This window comes from Molothrus aeneus, chromosome 9 (assembly GCF_037042795.1).
Source record: "Molothrus aeneus isolate 106 chromosome 9, BPBGC_Maene_1.0, whole genome shotgun sequence".
In the NCBI taxonomy this organism is placed as follows: domain Eukaryota; kingdom Metazoa; phylum Chordata; class Aves; order Passeriformes; family Icteridae; genus Molothrus; species Molothrus aeneus.
The window spans coordinates 9,826,706-9,842,155 of NC_089654.1; the positions used below are offsets into that span (position 1 = coordinate 9,826,706).

Sequence of the window (15,450 nt, forward strand, 5' to 3'; positions counted from 1 at the left end):
AGGAGGTGTTGTGGGATCAGAGCAGATGGCAGAGAGAGCGTCCCTCCAGCTTACTCAGCTGCTCAGAGGAGCTTACAGCTCCCTCCAGCACAAACAGCCCCATTCCATCTCCTCTGTTTACAGCTGCAGCTCTTGCTTCTTCCCTGGCCTGCCTGGAGAGGTGGTAGAAGAGTATTTCTCCCAAACCTGTCGTAGTTGGTGCCTGAGGCCGTAGGTATGTGTGGGGACCCTTGCAGGCATGGTGCATACGCTCCAACTCATCCATATCCCTTTGTTTCGGCTCCTCCTGCGGCAGCTCAGCTGTGGACATGGCTCCTTCCTGGGGTGATATTAATGGTCTTTGTTAGCTCTTTGAAAGTGGAGGTGCTTTTCCAGGATGATAATGACTGGGCAAGGACAGGAGCATGGTAGGGACAGGGAGCAGGGCTGCAGGGGGAAATCTTTTAGCAGCAGAAGCGAGGCTCTGTGCTGCTGGGGCGGCATCCTCCTGACCAGCCATCGCCTGCCTCCTTCATCCCTGCCAAAGTCTGTCTCAACAGCAGCACCTTTGCCTGCGGTCACAAAACAGAATAGCTTTGGAGAGGAGGGAGGATGGAAACTCATAGCAGCTCTGCTCATTGACTCGCTGGAAGCCTGGATTCCCTATTTTGCAAGGGAGAAATGGCAATTGATTCAGCCTTACCCTCTTTCTTTCTGTCTGCCAGTGCTCTGAAAAGGCACATTTTATCTGTGTGTGACAACACCTGCCTAGGGTGCCTCTCATTGAGCTGCTGAATCAAAAGAGCAACAAGAAAAGTGGGTTTAATTGCACACATCTTCAGCAGAGTCTTTCTTGCACTGGCAGCACAAAAGGCCAGCCCTGTGCTGGTTGAATGGAGCCCGGGAGGGCTGGGGCACGCCGTACTCTCGTTACTATCGGAGGCAGATGATTCACTTTGCTGGAGCATTGTCATGTGCAAATGAGTTCATGAGCCCATCTCCTTTCCAACTGCAAGGTCAGGGACTGAGCAATTGTCAGCATCAGCCGGCTGGAGGAATTGATCTAGAAGCTGGAAAGCTTCGGGAGATTTTACTCACCTCCGCTTCCCACCGCCCGAGCACACCGACACCTTCCTCCCGTGGGTGTTGTCTACATTACAAATATTGACCGATTTTGAGTTCATGTTTAGAAAGCTGCTGTTTCGAGGCATGGAAATGTGACTGAGAATGGCTTATAAATAACACTCGGGTGCGGCAATTATTATTCATTGCTAGTTATGGCTTTCACACACTGGAAAAACAAATGGTTTTTCCACTAGGAGCTGGAGCTGCAGTCCGTTTAATCACTAAAGAGCTTGGAATCACTTTAGTTTAAAATAACTTTCCGCTGTGGTTTGGAAATTTTAAAAAAACATATTTGGGTCACGTTAACCTAGTGTATACAACTTGCACTGAGAATTTCAGTTTACCTCATGTACATCTGCTGAGCCCCATAAATATCCATCTATTCTTTTCCATTTGGTTTCACAGAGCTCCTGCCTGCCTGAAGACAGAGCTCCCCAAACACAGATTTGGAGTGGGGTTAGTCTGGCTAGAGGTGGAGAATCCTGGGAGCTGAGCACAGAGTACAAGAGCAGTGAGCAGCCAAGCTGCTGTCAGCCACAGCCACCCCTCTCTGGCTGTGATGCAAGGGGATGTGGCTGGTGCCTTCAGGAAGCTGCGTGGATGGACTTTCCATCACGTGGCTCCTAACAGAGGCTGCCCAAAATATCAGCCTCAGGTACTAGGAGGTTACTTAAGGTTTTGACAGCTAGGTGTGGTTGTGAGTTCTTTATGTACATGGTCTAGCTACATCCCACCAGTGGTCCATGCTCAGGGCAGGGATGTGGTGCACGTTTCCCTCTACTGAGCTGTTCCTTGCCCCGCTTCAAGGTTATCACAAAGACATAGAAAAGCCTGTGAGGAGGCAGAAGAACCACAGTGCCATGAAGAAATGTTCCCCACGTTACCTGTGTGTTACTGACCATCATCCTCTCACACAGCAGTGCCAGTCCAGCATCCTCAGGGTTAGGTCCTGCAGGTGGCTGCAGCTCTGTGGTGCTTTCCACCCCTGCAGGACTGTGCCAACACTCCGGGAAAGACAAGCGACTTCCACGCCTGGGAAGGAAGAGCTCATTTTTTCCGAATGGCACAACTTAGCAAATGACAACTGTGACTTCAGTCTGGGCTGCAGTGTGAAATCTGAGGGATGGCTGTGAGCAGCAACTGCCAGAGGGAGCAGAGCTGAGCACTCGGGTTCCCAGCTAGTGTGGTAGGTGTGGAGGAGTCCTCCTCTCTCTTTCAAGTGTTGGTGCCACAGTTATGAGAAGGGAAGGGGCTATGCCTGGGTTTTGCTTGCTTTTGGGGTTTAAATTTCCATCTGGGCATCTCCCTGTCTCCAGACTCCAGGTATTTCAATATTACCAGCCTAAATGTTTGCTTTATCTTCAGTGAGTTGCTGAAGGACACAAAGCAAGGGGTCTTTGCAGATGGCCTCATGATAGGTTGGAGCTGCAGGACAGGCTAGTGGTTTCTCCTGATGGTTGGTACGAGGATATCTGAGTTAAAGATGTCCTGTTGAAAGGCTTTCTGGTCTTGCAGTACTGGAAGAGTTTGCACGACTTCTTTTGGTCAAGTAGGTTTAGAAATCAAAGAATTCACCATCTTGGTTAAAGATGCTTCTGTTGAGGTGTTAATACTGTTGTCCCAATAGCAAAGTCTCCTGCATTGGGATCCCTGCTAAAGGCTTGATCCTTTGTAGCTGTTTGAGAGCCCAGGAATTTTTATTTCATGTTTTGTGGAGCCATCCTCCTCCCAGCCTGCAGGGTTTATCAGCTCCGAAGAGGAGAGTGCTGCCCAGATGACAAGTTTGTAAGTCCCACCAATGTGGAACTCACAAACTCCTGGAAAACAATTCTAGGATCTGTTTTAATTTAAATCAGAGGTGCAATGTCCTGTGGCAGTAAAACAAGGAAAGTTCTTCCTCCAGTTTTGTCCCCATTTGATGGGTTGGGTGGCTGGGATTAGAAAGAGATGAGCTCATCATGCCCTGTGTGCCCGTGAACATTCATGGCACCTTTCTGTGCTTTTTCTGGGGCAGTTATGAACAGTCAGCTCCTTTTACAAGCTCGATCAAAGAGACATCCACTGGGAAGCTTCTGTGGTAAAAGTAGGAGAGGGTGTTCTGGGGCAGGGAAAAGGTGAAGATCTTGGGACAAAGCTAGACTCCGGAGGGGTGTAATGAGTCTGTAGTTACAAAGATGGTATTTAATTATTTATTTTCCATGGTTTTCAAGCCTTGGCACTGTAACTTTGCTGGCAGCAAATCAAACACTAATTTAGCTTATGTTAAGAACAGAAGATGAAGTCCTAGATAAGCACTGGGCTGTAGGAATGTCTTAAATTGAATGTACGGGGGGACACAGAGGAGAGTATGTCTTTGCTATCCAGACCTTATGTCAGTGATCAGGGCTGTGTTTCTCTCTATTGAAGTGCTGATATCACAGCTCCTAGGATGCTTCTTTCTTCCAGGATGCAAGATGAACAGAGAGGAGGGTACAGTGAGAGCTGTACTTTTCCAGGGCTACCTATAGCTTTTTGGTGATAGCATCAGTGTTCTGTGTGGAGCAGGAGTGTGTGCTTCGATGGATGATGAAGTAACCACACCAAAAACTACCTTTTAGCCACCACTCTTCTCTGGGACTGTGATACCCATCACTGCTGAGCTCCTGTGCTCAGCAGCCATGGCACTGGGGTGCAGACTTGGCTGCAATGTGGTAGCTGCAGTCTGACCTCACATTAAAGTAAATATTCACAAATAATACCTGTGTTCCTGCCAGCTCATCTCTCTTCCACCCCTCCATGTTTAATTTCTGACTCAACTTTTGATAAATGTTTTGTAGAGTTCCTAGTTTATCCTACAGACCTGCTGTCACCACAGCTAAAATCTAAACCAACACTTGACTTGGGGCTCAAGTGCCAGATGAACTTGGCAGTCGTTGACATAATGAATGGTCCTGTTCAATGTGCAGACCAGATCTGAATTGTGAAGAGCAGCCCTTGGAGCAGATGGGAGCAGATCCCACAGCTTTTGGGATGCCTGAGAATATCCTGAGGAATATCTGGACAAATATTCTGTCATGAGAGGCCAGATCAGACCACAGTTGATATTTTTTCAGACTTATACCTGTCTGAAACAGATAATTTGGTTAAATGAGTTTTTCCAGTCTTATACCAGTTAGCCCCAAGTGGGGTCTGGCCCACAATCGTGTTAAAGTAAGCATTTCAAGGCAGTGTTTATGGCCAGTAATTTGTCCTAGAGTGTTTTATATATGTGTGTGCAGGCATACATATGAGTCTATACGTACATACTTGCTCAGGAACGCGGTTTCCAGTCCCTTTAACTTGTTCAAAAAGTAAACTAGGGAGAAACTGGCAGTGAGTCGGAGCCTCCTGCCAAGCATTGCAAACCAGAGAAGTGGTAAAACATAAACACTTTGGAGTTTATCCTCTGGATTTATATAGTTTGACTGCCAGGGGAAGGGCTTGTGTGGAGGGGGAGGCTCGTCAGCCCCTGGCCGTGCTGCTCCCGCGGCGCCGAGCCCAGCACCTCCACAGCCACGCTGCTCCTGCTCCAGCAGCCTGTGAGCAGGGAGGGAAGCGCGGGGCTGTGCATCCCTCCCCTCCTGCTCTGCTGGCCACATGGGGTGGCTTTTGGGTGATGGCAGCAGAACAGGTCTGCTTTTCCCCCGCCCCGGCACTAAAGTAAAAGCAGACCTCCTTGACGCTTAATCAGATTTGAATGTGGTTTTTGGCGTGGCTTTAAAGAGACTGGCAGTGAATAGCTGGTTTTGATGCCATTTATTAAAAACCTCTGGTAGAATTTGTCTCCGAAAGCCTTTGTAAGAGCTGGCAAACGCACAAGGGTTTGATGCAGTTAATGTATTTTAATCTTCACCCCCCCACCCCTTCTCCTTTTCTGTCGCTAATTGTAGGGCTCTCAGCTGTCTGCTGCCTTCTCCGAGGGGATGGCAGGCTCTGCAGGGACCTGTACATACACAGGCTTAATAAGGTTGCAGTGGCACGGAGAAAAGTGAGCATCTTCCTCAGGGAGGATGGCTGGGATGGGCACTGTGAGGTGCCAGGTCCCACACCATGTTCTGACATGGGGGCACCAGATTGCCCTGGCTGTGTTAATTAACCTCCTGGTGCACCCTCACTCTCTTGGAGGAACAAGGCAGATGAGTGTGAGAAACAAAGATATCCCTTTTCTAGGTGGCTGAGCAAGTGCCGAGTGTTGGTGTTGAACCCACTCAGCAACTGGATCATGAGAAGGACCCCCTGAGGCTCCCATTGAAAGTGAGACTGATAGGCATCCATCAGTCAGTCTTACCTCACTGACTTAGTCCCTCACTTGCTTGGTACATCCACGTTTCTTTTGACCCATGGGACTTTCTGAGCGCATTTCATGTTCCTCACCTGTGTTTGGTACTTCTGGGGGCTTTTTTTCACACTTTATGCCTGAAGGCACTGCTCCCCCTTTCTGCATGGTGAGAACTGTCAGGAGCACTGTAACATTGGTGTGAACGATTTGTGGAACTCAGTGAATGGTTTTCCCCCAGCTGTGGTTTGGATTGTGCATAGCTCCTGTCCCTGCTCTTTGTTTCCACTGTGTGGAAGAGCTCAGAGCTGTGACCATGCCCTGGAGCACTCTACCTGGTTGAGAGACCAAAGCTGAAATTGCTTTGCATTTAGTTTGTGGATTTTTTTGTCTGCCTCATCAAAGAAAAGCAAACGTGGTCTTTTTCTACCAGCCCTCACTCATGTGAGTTGCAAATTCAGCGAGAGGGAGGCGTGGATGGGAATGACTCCCAAGAGAGAAACAGTCTGAGATACTTAAACAAATGGGAATCGAGCAGCTTTGCTCTTCCCCTGAGGGTTTGGCTGTTAAATAAACTCGCCGATGAATCTGGCTGTGTGTGTGTGTTGGTGCAGAAGTGTGTTTGTATACACGGGCTGGGTGTTGCTGGGTGTAAGCCACGGGGATGGGCTGTGCTGGGTGCTGCACTCCTTGCTATATGAGAGAGAAACGCAAGCAGTCTTGGCTTTCCTTCCTGCCAGAGCTGGCATGGGTGGTTGTGGTCAGATGGAAGCTAACCTGACCTTTCTCTCTTCTTCTTTCCCTCTCCAGGGTTCCACCTCAGTGGAACAGTAACGGAGCCAGCGACTGCGACAGAACCAGAGATGACCTACAAGGTGGCCATCAGCTTCGACCGCTGCAAAATCACCTCCGTGACGTGCGGCTGTGGGAACAAGGACATTTTTTACTGCGCTCACGTCGTGGCGCTTTCACTGTACAGGATCCGCAAGCCAGACCAGGTCAAACTCCGTCTTCCCATCTCAGAGACCCTTTTCCAGATGAACAGGGACCAGCTCCAGAAGTTTGTTCAGTATTTGATCACAGCACACCACACCGAGGTGCTGCCCACCGCCCAAAAGTTGGCTGATGAGATCCTGTCATCCAACTCTGAGATCAACCAAGTGCACGGTAATTCCTCCCTCCTCGCTGTGTGACCCTGGCTCTGTGGTTGGGGCTGGGGTGGTGGTTTTGGTGCCCATGGTGGTGTCCTTCATTTTACATTTGTCTTTTGCTGCACAGAAAAGAGCTGGAAGTGTCACACTGATGTTAATGCATGGGTGTTGGGACCACATGGCTGGGGTGTCCCCAGCCTGCCCTCTCCTCTTCTTTATGTGTTTGTGTGTCAAACATGGGCTTCAACAGGCAGGAAGAGGCAGAGCTGACAGGCTGGTAGTGAACAAGGTGAAGCTCAGAGTAGAATGGAGAAGCCGAGGATGTGGTGCTGGGACCCTGTGGAGAGGGAGGTGAAGTGGGGATGTGGCTCCTCCAGCACATGGGGACACAGTGTCAGCCTGAGCCCTGCACTAAGTCGGATGTGGCTGGGCTGGTGGGAGATAAAGCTTTAATCTCCATGGGCGTTAATTTGCCCATAATAAATGAGCGCCGCTGTTCTTACCTACTGCACAAAGGCAGTGGAGATGTGTCCTGTGGCTTTGTGTTTGGAAAATGCTTTTGACTTCCTCCCCTGAAAATCTGGGGGATAGTGCCCAGCCCAGCCCTGCTCCACTGGCCCAGGATGTGGCCCAGGCTCCTGGGGATCTCCCACAGTGTCTTTTCAAGGAGCCCAGGAGCTGAAGTTGCCCAGGGTCTGCAACAATGAGCAGCTCCCCGCTGTGCCAGTCCCACCAGCTGTAGAGCAGAGATAATAAACACTTATCTGCCACGGAAGGGCGTTGCAGGGATTAACATGTGCCTGCTAAGTGTTCTGAAGATGAAAAGCCCCATATGCAGCCTAAAATACCATCTGAACTAGTTGAATCCACATGTAGAGAAGTAAGGCCAGAGGTTCACCGTCACCATGGGGGTGATGGCAGCTCTGATCTTGGATGTGTTCATCTCTCTCTATCTGGTAGTTCCTGTTCCTACCTTGGGAGAGGTCTTTGTCTCCTCTGCTAGGCCACATGTGCTGCATGGGTGGTTGTGCTCTAACTAACTGGCTTTTGGAGGGGGGCCTTCAATTTTTGGCATTGTAAAAGAATGAGGAGCTGTGATGCTGCAAGGATCTGGTGAGGGCCATTCCCTCTCTGAACTGATCTACTGAAGCTGAGGCTGGGCAAGATCCCTTCTTGGCCATTGTTTGAGGCTGCTTTCTCCTAAGCAGATTGAAGTAAAGCTTTTAAGGCTCTCAATATTTATTGTTCTAGAGTCAGCAAAAGGCTGGTGGTTGAGAGTCTTACAAAGATACAGATGTTGGCTCCAGTTCAATATCTGCTTCTTGTTTTTACAAGTGGTTTAAAAAAAAAAAAAACAAAGCAAAAATTCTCACTCCCTTCAAACTTGGTGCAAATTTACGCACTCCAGTGTGCGATTTTAAACCAACAGAGATGTGGTCACCCCACAGAGGAGGGCACCTACCTGACACCCCTGTGGCTGCCTGGCTGGTCACAAGTGTGTAAACACCTGCAAGCAGGAGAGCAGCCTTGTCTCACCCTGGGAAGGATGCAGATCAGCCTTCATATGTTCACATACTCTTAAGGTGATCTATAGCTCATAAATGTTGCTTCCTGTGAAAAGGAAGGCTCCAAACCCCTCACATTCAAGTTCATAGTGATGCTGTCCAGGGCTTCGATTCTTCATCCCAGACAGTGTTGCAAGTGTTGCCCTCTTAGTCCTGCCAGAAGAACAGCCACAGTGCAACCAACTACACTGCAGACCTGCTTGACCCCAGGGTGAGGAAGGGCTGCAGCCATGGGGGTCTGTTTGTGGGAGAGGAATTCTAGGGTCTCCAGGTGAAGTGGATCCAAATTTGTCCACCATCTTGCCCTTCCCAGCTGTCAATCATGCATTTGTAGTGGGTCACTGATCCTGGGATTTGTAATTCTTTAAGCTGTGCTCTATGTAGAGCTTTATGTGCATTTCTTGACCATGTGCATTTCAGACCCTTGGGGTCACACCCCAGCCTTGTGGCTGGGGCCAAGGTGTCTTTTGGCAGGCCAGCCTGTGCAACCAAACAGTAACCCACTGTGTGCATTGGGCACCTGAAGTTATTACACCCTGGAGCAAGAATGTTCTTTCTGGAAATCCTTCCTTTTTCCCTGCCCCTCCTTCTTTTGAGGGTAGGTCTGTTGAGCTTCATATCAGCATCAGGTCCTCCTCACCCGCCTCTGGTCACTCAAAGGATTCCTCTTTCCTTATTTATATGGCAAGCTTGTAGGACTGAGGAGCTGTTTTTGCACCAGGCTGGCTGGGGAATGCCCCTTGTGCAAAAGGATTGTCTGGTTTTGTAAAATAAGGCTTTCAGGGATGCTCCTTCTCCTGCAGAGCCTGAATGGCAGAGAAAATTACTGTCCATTGTCTGGCGTGCTCAGCTCTGGGCACTGGAGCTTTGTTCCTTGCAGGAGTCTGTAGCCGTGGGCTGTGCACCGCGTGCCGATCTTCCCGGCTGCCTTCCTAGAAGGAAATGCAAACTATCCAGTAATGATGGAGTCCTGGAGCGCAGCCAAGGCGCTTGCGTGTTCCCGGAGGATTCAGGCCAAGCAGAGCCTAGGTGTGCCTGCAGCTCTGCTCCCCACTTGACCTCTGCCTGCTGAAGTGGGTCACGTTTCTGCTCCTGTGCCTTGGCTGCGAAGGGCAGCGTGTGCCAGCGAGAGCATCTCCCGTGTCTGGCACCTCCACGCTTGGTGTCTGGAGTGGCAGCTGGAGGGAGGGGTCCAGGGTAGGTTTCAATGCTCCTCCCCAAGGGGACAAAGCCAGCAGTGTGGCTGCCTGGCACAGAGCAAGGCTGCAAGGATTGCACTGTGCCAGCAAAAGTGACTCGCGGCTGCTTGGTCTCTCCTGGTGGGTAGAATGCTGGGGGCAGCCAGAAGCTGCAGCTGGAGGGCTTGGATCCAACAGCTGGGACTCCATGGGAATGAGGATCATCTGGTGGTGGCCACCTTGGCATCCTGTTCCCTCCGCTCTTCTGAGAGCTTAAAGATGGCACAGTGCCTGTGGGCCCAGATTTGGGGCTTCGAGGTACCTTTCATGTATCACTGATGAATTCTCCTCCTTCCTCGCCTAAGGAGTGGGAGATTTTGGCAGACTCCATGTTTGCGGCTCTGTAACTCACCCAGCTTGAGCAGCATGTGGACATGGGAGAGGGTGCTGCTGCCCTCAGTCCAGGAGTTGTGGCTGGGGTGGTCTGTCTGGCCCATGGAAATGCCAGTGGATGACGCTGTATCTGTGGTGCTCAGCTGGTGCCATCAAAGGGCTTGGGATGCTCTTCTCAACCAGAAGTGAGAAAAGCCACAAAACCTCTGCTGTCACAAGGTGCAGGGGCAGCTCCCTCTGAGGACAAGCCATGTGAATCACCAAGAGGCCTCCATGGTCCTGCAGGGTCTTGGGAGCTTTCTTGGAGGACAGGACTTTTGGAAAACCCTTAAAGGTAATGGTCCCTCAGGCTTTGGCATGGGAAAAGCAGATCTCCTTATGCAAGAGCCATAAGAAGCCTGCTGGCTCATCCATTCCCTTTTGCCCTACATGCATTCTTGACCACCTTAAGCTTTCCTTCAACTCCTGGGCTAATACTGTCCCACCTTGCTCCTTGTGCGCAGTGAGTTGGCTGCCAGGTCAGTGTGCAGGAAGTCCCTGCCTGTCCTGTCACACCGAGCCAAGGCTGATGTTTGAGGATTCCTCAGGCGCTCTTTGACTTTCAGGTCATCTCGAGACAGCGTCTGGAGGGCAGCACCAGTAAATCTATTCGAAATTCTGCCTTCCCACAGGGGAGGAGGAGAAGGTCAGATCTCCGGGGCATTCATGTTCCCGTTTGCTGAGCTGTGATGGATTTAAGGGGAAAAACACACCTGAGTGCTGGAGAGAAAGGCAGCTCTTCCCCTTGTCTTGCAGAGTGACTGGGGTTGCCAAATTACTCCAGAGCACGAGTGGTTCTTGACAAGCAGCTTCCGAAGTTGGCTGCACCAGGTACTGGTACCAGCTGAACCACATTGCTCCTGTCCACCATGCTGGGAGCCAGTCTGGATTCCCTTGTCCCAGTGCTGTCAGGTGTATGTGAATCTTCAGGCTGCCCTGGCAGCTCGCTCTGACTTGCCTCCACTTGAAAACGAACTGGGAGTCTTGGCAGAGCTGGATTCCTTGCTTTGCTGCTATTTTTAATCCCTTGTTAGAGTTCATTTCCTTTCTGGTGCCTGGTTATTTTCTCTTCAAGGTTTTCTGCCGTTTGCTTATTTGTCCATGTCCTCCCCACCCCCCGCCCTGAGCTGATCCTTCACATCTGTTTTCTCTCTGGACGCTGAAGAGGAGCCTGGAGGCATTCAGCAACACCACCATGTGCAGTCATGAGATGGCCCTTGTGAATGGCCACCACGACAGCCAGCCCTGCTCCAGGCACCACTGACCCCGGGGCTGGCACGGCCAGGCCCCAAACCACTGATGGGTGCTGGGCACAGTCGGGTGAAATGACCATAAGGGAGATGCTGGAGCAGCCACCCTTATCACTGGGTGGCTTTTAGCATCACTTTATCAGCTCCAGGTACTGGTTAAAAATTATGATCAAGCCTTTTTCTTTGTATCACCAATCCTGCTTCAGGTCAGATGTCCTGGGAGTGCTTTCCACACTACTCAGCTGATGTATCTCCCCTTCTTGGGTTCAGGAGCTTGGGTTTGGGATGTGACAATGCTTTGGCGTGACCCACAAGGTCCTACTGCCTCCTCAGTCCTGGAAACCTGCAGCTTCCTGTTCCAGGAGCCCCTTTTGTTTTCTTCATGTTGGGCAGCTAATTTCTGAGCAAGGAGTTGAATTTTCCATGCCTGACTTCACTCTGTTTTCTAATTTGTAGATTTTTCCAGTCCTTTTTCCTCAGTCATTGTATTTGCCAAGTCTCCCTTGGCTGTCAAACAGTTAAACCCCCGAGCTCCCAGTGAGGGGGGAGCCCAGCTTGGGGTATGATGGATTGCATTTTTATCTCAGTTTCTACAGCCAGTGTAAACGGGCTGGTGAAACACTCTTTCCACTCAAGATGTGCTATGGTGTTTCCTTAAATCCGAATCTGGCAGGACCAAGATCCAGCACGTCTGAAACAGGGCTCTTTGGAGCACGAATGCTGCTATATGAGAAATGTGTTATGCAGGCGCCGGGCTGTTTTACATGCCGTTCCCAGCTCCTTTGGAGCTGAGACATGGAATCACTCATCAGCTGCGTCACGGCGCGCCGCTGCCGAAGCCCCCACGGTGTGAACGTTGGCAAGGGGAAGTGGACAAATCCTGCCATTAATATTTAAACCCAGCACAAATCCCGTTGTTTGCTCTTAAATGTTTATTCAGCTCCCCAGCGTAATTGGGCAGCCCGTTATCTGCCGGGTTGTGCTGCACGTGTGGGAATTCGCTATTACAGCCCTCTCTCTGAATCTTTTATAGGAGAGAAAAATACATTTACAAGCAAATTCGGGCTTTATTTGGAGGCGCGGGAGGCGCGTTGCTAATTTGGCTGCGGCCCGAACCCCAACGTGCGAAGTGCTCAATGTGTTGCGTGGGAGGAGGAGGTTTTATTTAGCTGCACACTCCCTTCCTCGCTGCTCGGGCTTTCCGTTGCTAACGCTACGTGTGAGCAGCAGGCACGGCGGGGTAGCCCCGGGAACCCCCAAAGAACGCACCTACTTTTTACATTTTGTGACCTCCTCCTCCTTAATCTGCCACAGCGGCCACGGCCGTGGCGAGGGATGAGGGATGAGCTGAGCTTTGGTGGGATGGGTCACTCCAGGTGACCATGCCCTCCTGGTCCCTGTAGACAGACAGGTGACCCTGTAGAGGCAGTCGAGGCTGCTCTGGATGGCTGCAGCTGGGAGTGGCGGGCAGGATGGTCGGGAGGAGGATATTAAGAGTGCAAGCGTCTGGGATACCTAGCGATGGGGCCGGATAAGCGCTCATGGTAGACAGATTAGTCATCGGTTCCTGATAGGGGATAATCACCGGCTTGTCTGCTCTTTATCTGCGAGATAAGGATGAGGCTGGGGGAGGGAAGGAAAAGGCACAGAAAAGCTCAGAGGGCCGGCATGGACTGTCCCTGTCCCTGGCTGTGCTTGTCCCTCGTGGCTTAAGACAGGACTCTGAGCTGACTTTGGTGGTACACTGAGCAGGACTCGCCCTTGCTGGGGGCTCGGGGTTTAACTGCTTCTCCAGGGCTGTGGCAGGGGAGTGGGATCAGGATCAGGGCATATGTGGCAAAAGTCCTCATGCTCATCCAGGAACTGTGATTTCCTTTCTGCTGCTTCACCTCTCGTCCCAATTATGTGGTTGTGTCAACTATAAATTATTCTGCAGAGGGAGCAGGAGCATCCTGTCCCTTCAGCATGCCTAGAGCTTGCTGGAACTTCTCTCAGGCAGTGACCGTTAGCAGAAATTAAAGTAATTTTGTAAAGGACATTAAATACAAATAACTGTATCTTAGCAGGTCAGGAGTGTTCTCAGCCTGCTGGAGGAGCAGAACCCCTGAGGTTGATGATGTCTTGCTTACAAGCCAGGAAGAGACACTTGCCCTGCTGAGCAGGCATCCTGGAGCACAATTTTCATGAATTGTATTTGAGCTCCTGGTTCAGCAATGCACAAGGCTGGGGTGTGCACAGCATCCCAGGCTGTCTCTGTAGGAAAGTGATGTCTGCTCCCCAACAAATCCCAGTTTTGGAAAAGGCATCATGAAGATTTAATTGGGAATGTGTCAGCTACAGCATCCCATGGCTCCTCATGCAGCACCTTGCTCTTCCTGTGCTGACCTTCCTCTCTTGAAATGGAGATAGGAGAAGCAGACTAAGGTGGAGTGGAACATCCTCCAGCTGTAGCAGTCCCTCCTTGGTACTGGTTTTCCCTAAGGAGTTTCTGTAGAGCAAGACCCAAAAGCAGACAGCTGAAAATACAACTTTCTGTTCCATTTTGTGCTCTTGGCTGCTCACTGGAGTTGTGCTACTGCCTGTCCTGTGAGCCCTGGAACCCATGGCTGGGATGTAGGGTAGTGCTTGGGCAGGAAAATTGGAATCAAAAGGGGCAAGGTGAGGGAAATTTGGTCCGACTTGTTTAAATCAGTTGTGGATTTTCTTTCTTTCTTTTGTTCTCTGGAAGATGAAATGCAGCCTGTGAATGCATATGTGTGCCTGCCAAAGGCCCTGCTCTGGTCACAGTTTGCTCTTTGAAGGGTTATTGATCCTTTGTTCTTTCCCACAGAGGGTCTCTCTCAGGCAGGTACACTGATGCCTGGGGACTTGTCTCCTGTCCTGAAGCAAGTGAGGGGCAGGACCAGGTGTTTAACCCAGGGCTCTGGAGCCCAAGTGCAGTAGTACCTTTGTTAGACTGTGTTCCAGACATGGGGAAGGGCTTGCAGGAATTGGAGCTTTACTGATGCTTTAACAAACCAGTGATGTGGAGCAGGAGCACGCTGGGCACTCCCTGGAGCCACAGAGTGCTGCAGGCTCTGCAGATGTGCTGCCTGCACTCCTGGGGCTTTGGAGGAAGGCAGGTCCCTGGTCTTCCTCAGCCTCATTTCACATGGGGTACAGAGGGTGAGGGGTCATGCAAGAATTAGGCCTGTGGTCAGGATATCCCTCCTGATGGCTGCTGCCACTACTGTGTTAGGACAGCACAGTGTTGCCACTTGGGCTCACTGAGGAATCAAGTTGCCTTTCTGTCACCTGAGCTGATAAAGTAAAGGTGGGTTCCTAATAAAACAGAGGTAGGTGCACTCCTTGCTAGTGGGATGGCTGACCCTGCTGCCATAAACATGGTTGTCTCTCTTCTCCCCCCATCCTCTCAGGCGCTCCTGACCCCACTGCTGGGGCCAGCATCGATGACGAGAACTGCTGGCACTTGGACGAGGAGCAGGTCCGAGAGCAGGTGAAGCTGTTCCTATCTCAGGGAGGGTACTACGGCTCGGGGAAGCAGCTCAACTCCATGTTTGCCAAGGTGAGGAGCCGGCTGCTCTCTCCCATCTCTGCTCAGCCTGTCACGTAGCTGGCACTCGCTGGCTGCCCTGGCAGGGTGCCCATCACAGCTGGGAATCTGTGCTCCAGTGCCTTCTCGCCCTGTCGCGGAGCAGGCAGTTGTAATCCAGGCTCTGGGTCAGGCCTGGATTGTCTCACCTGCTGTCCTGACAGGTCCCTTCCTCCCATGGGTGCTGTGATCCCTGTGCGAGGAAGGACATTCCCCCATCTCCTCTTCAGCGCAGTGGGCAAAAAGCCAACCCTGCAGAGCCTACCAAGACCATGGGAAGGTGGAACCATAACCCACAGATCTCACCAACCTATGGGCCTTTCTCTTTCTTTGCAGAAGGGCTTTGCTTTCATGTTGGTAATCTCAGTCTCCTTCACAGCCTGGCTGTGGCTGCTACTCAACTGGGCTCCAGTCAGCCTCATGACAGCCATTGCATGAGGGTTATAGTGTGTGACTGTCCATTATACACACACACACACACACACACACACACACACACATATATATGTATGTATGTATGTATTTACATACAGTCTGAACCCTCAGGCTGAGGAAGCTGTGGGTTGCCAGCCAGGTGAATGTGTCTTAAACACCTTTGAGGAACCATGGTTTGTCTCACCCAAGACTTTCTGTTTGTCCTTTCCAGGTCCGGGAGATGCTGCGCATGAGGGACTCCAACGGGGCCAGGATGCTGACGCTGATAACAGAGCAGTTCATGGCTGATCCTCGGCTTTCCCTCTGGAGGCAGCAGGGGACAGGCATAACAGAGAAGTGCCGGCAGCTCTGGGATGAGCTGGGTAAGGGTCACTGCCTTGCAGAGAGGAGCAGAGTTACCTGGGCTCCTGGGCCAATGGACATCATTACAGAGGCCCTCTGGGGGCTCT

The 15,450-nt window shown here is 51.1% G+C and overlaps 1 protein-coding gene across 1 annotated transcript in view; it reads left to right on the forward strand.

Moving 5' to 3' along the window:
* ZSWIM5 (zinc finger SWIM-type containing 5) overlaps positions 1–15,450 on the forward strand; it is a 95,307-nt gene that overhangs the window by 59,378 nt on the left and 20,479 nt on the right. Inside the window, exons 2-4 of the mRNA XM_066555903.1 lie at positions 6,209–6,565; positions 14,391–14,539; positions 15,213–15,363. Of these exons, the coding sequence (XP_066412000.1) occupies positions 6,209–6,565; positions 14,391–14,539; positions 15,213–15,363 (657 nt within the window). The remainder of the gene's footprint in view (positions 1–6,208; positions 6,566–14,390; positions 14,540–15,212; positions 15,364–15,450) is intronic.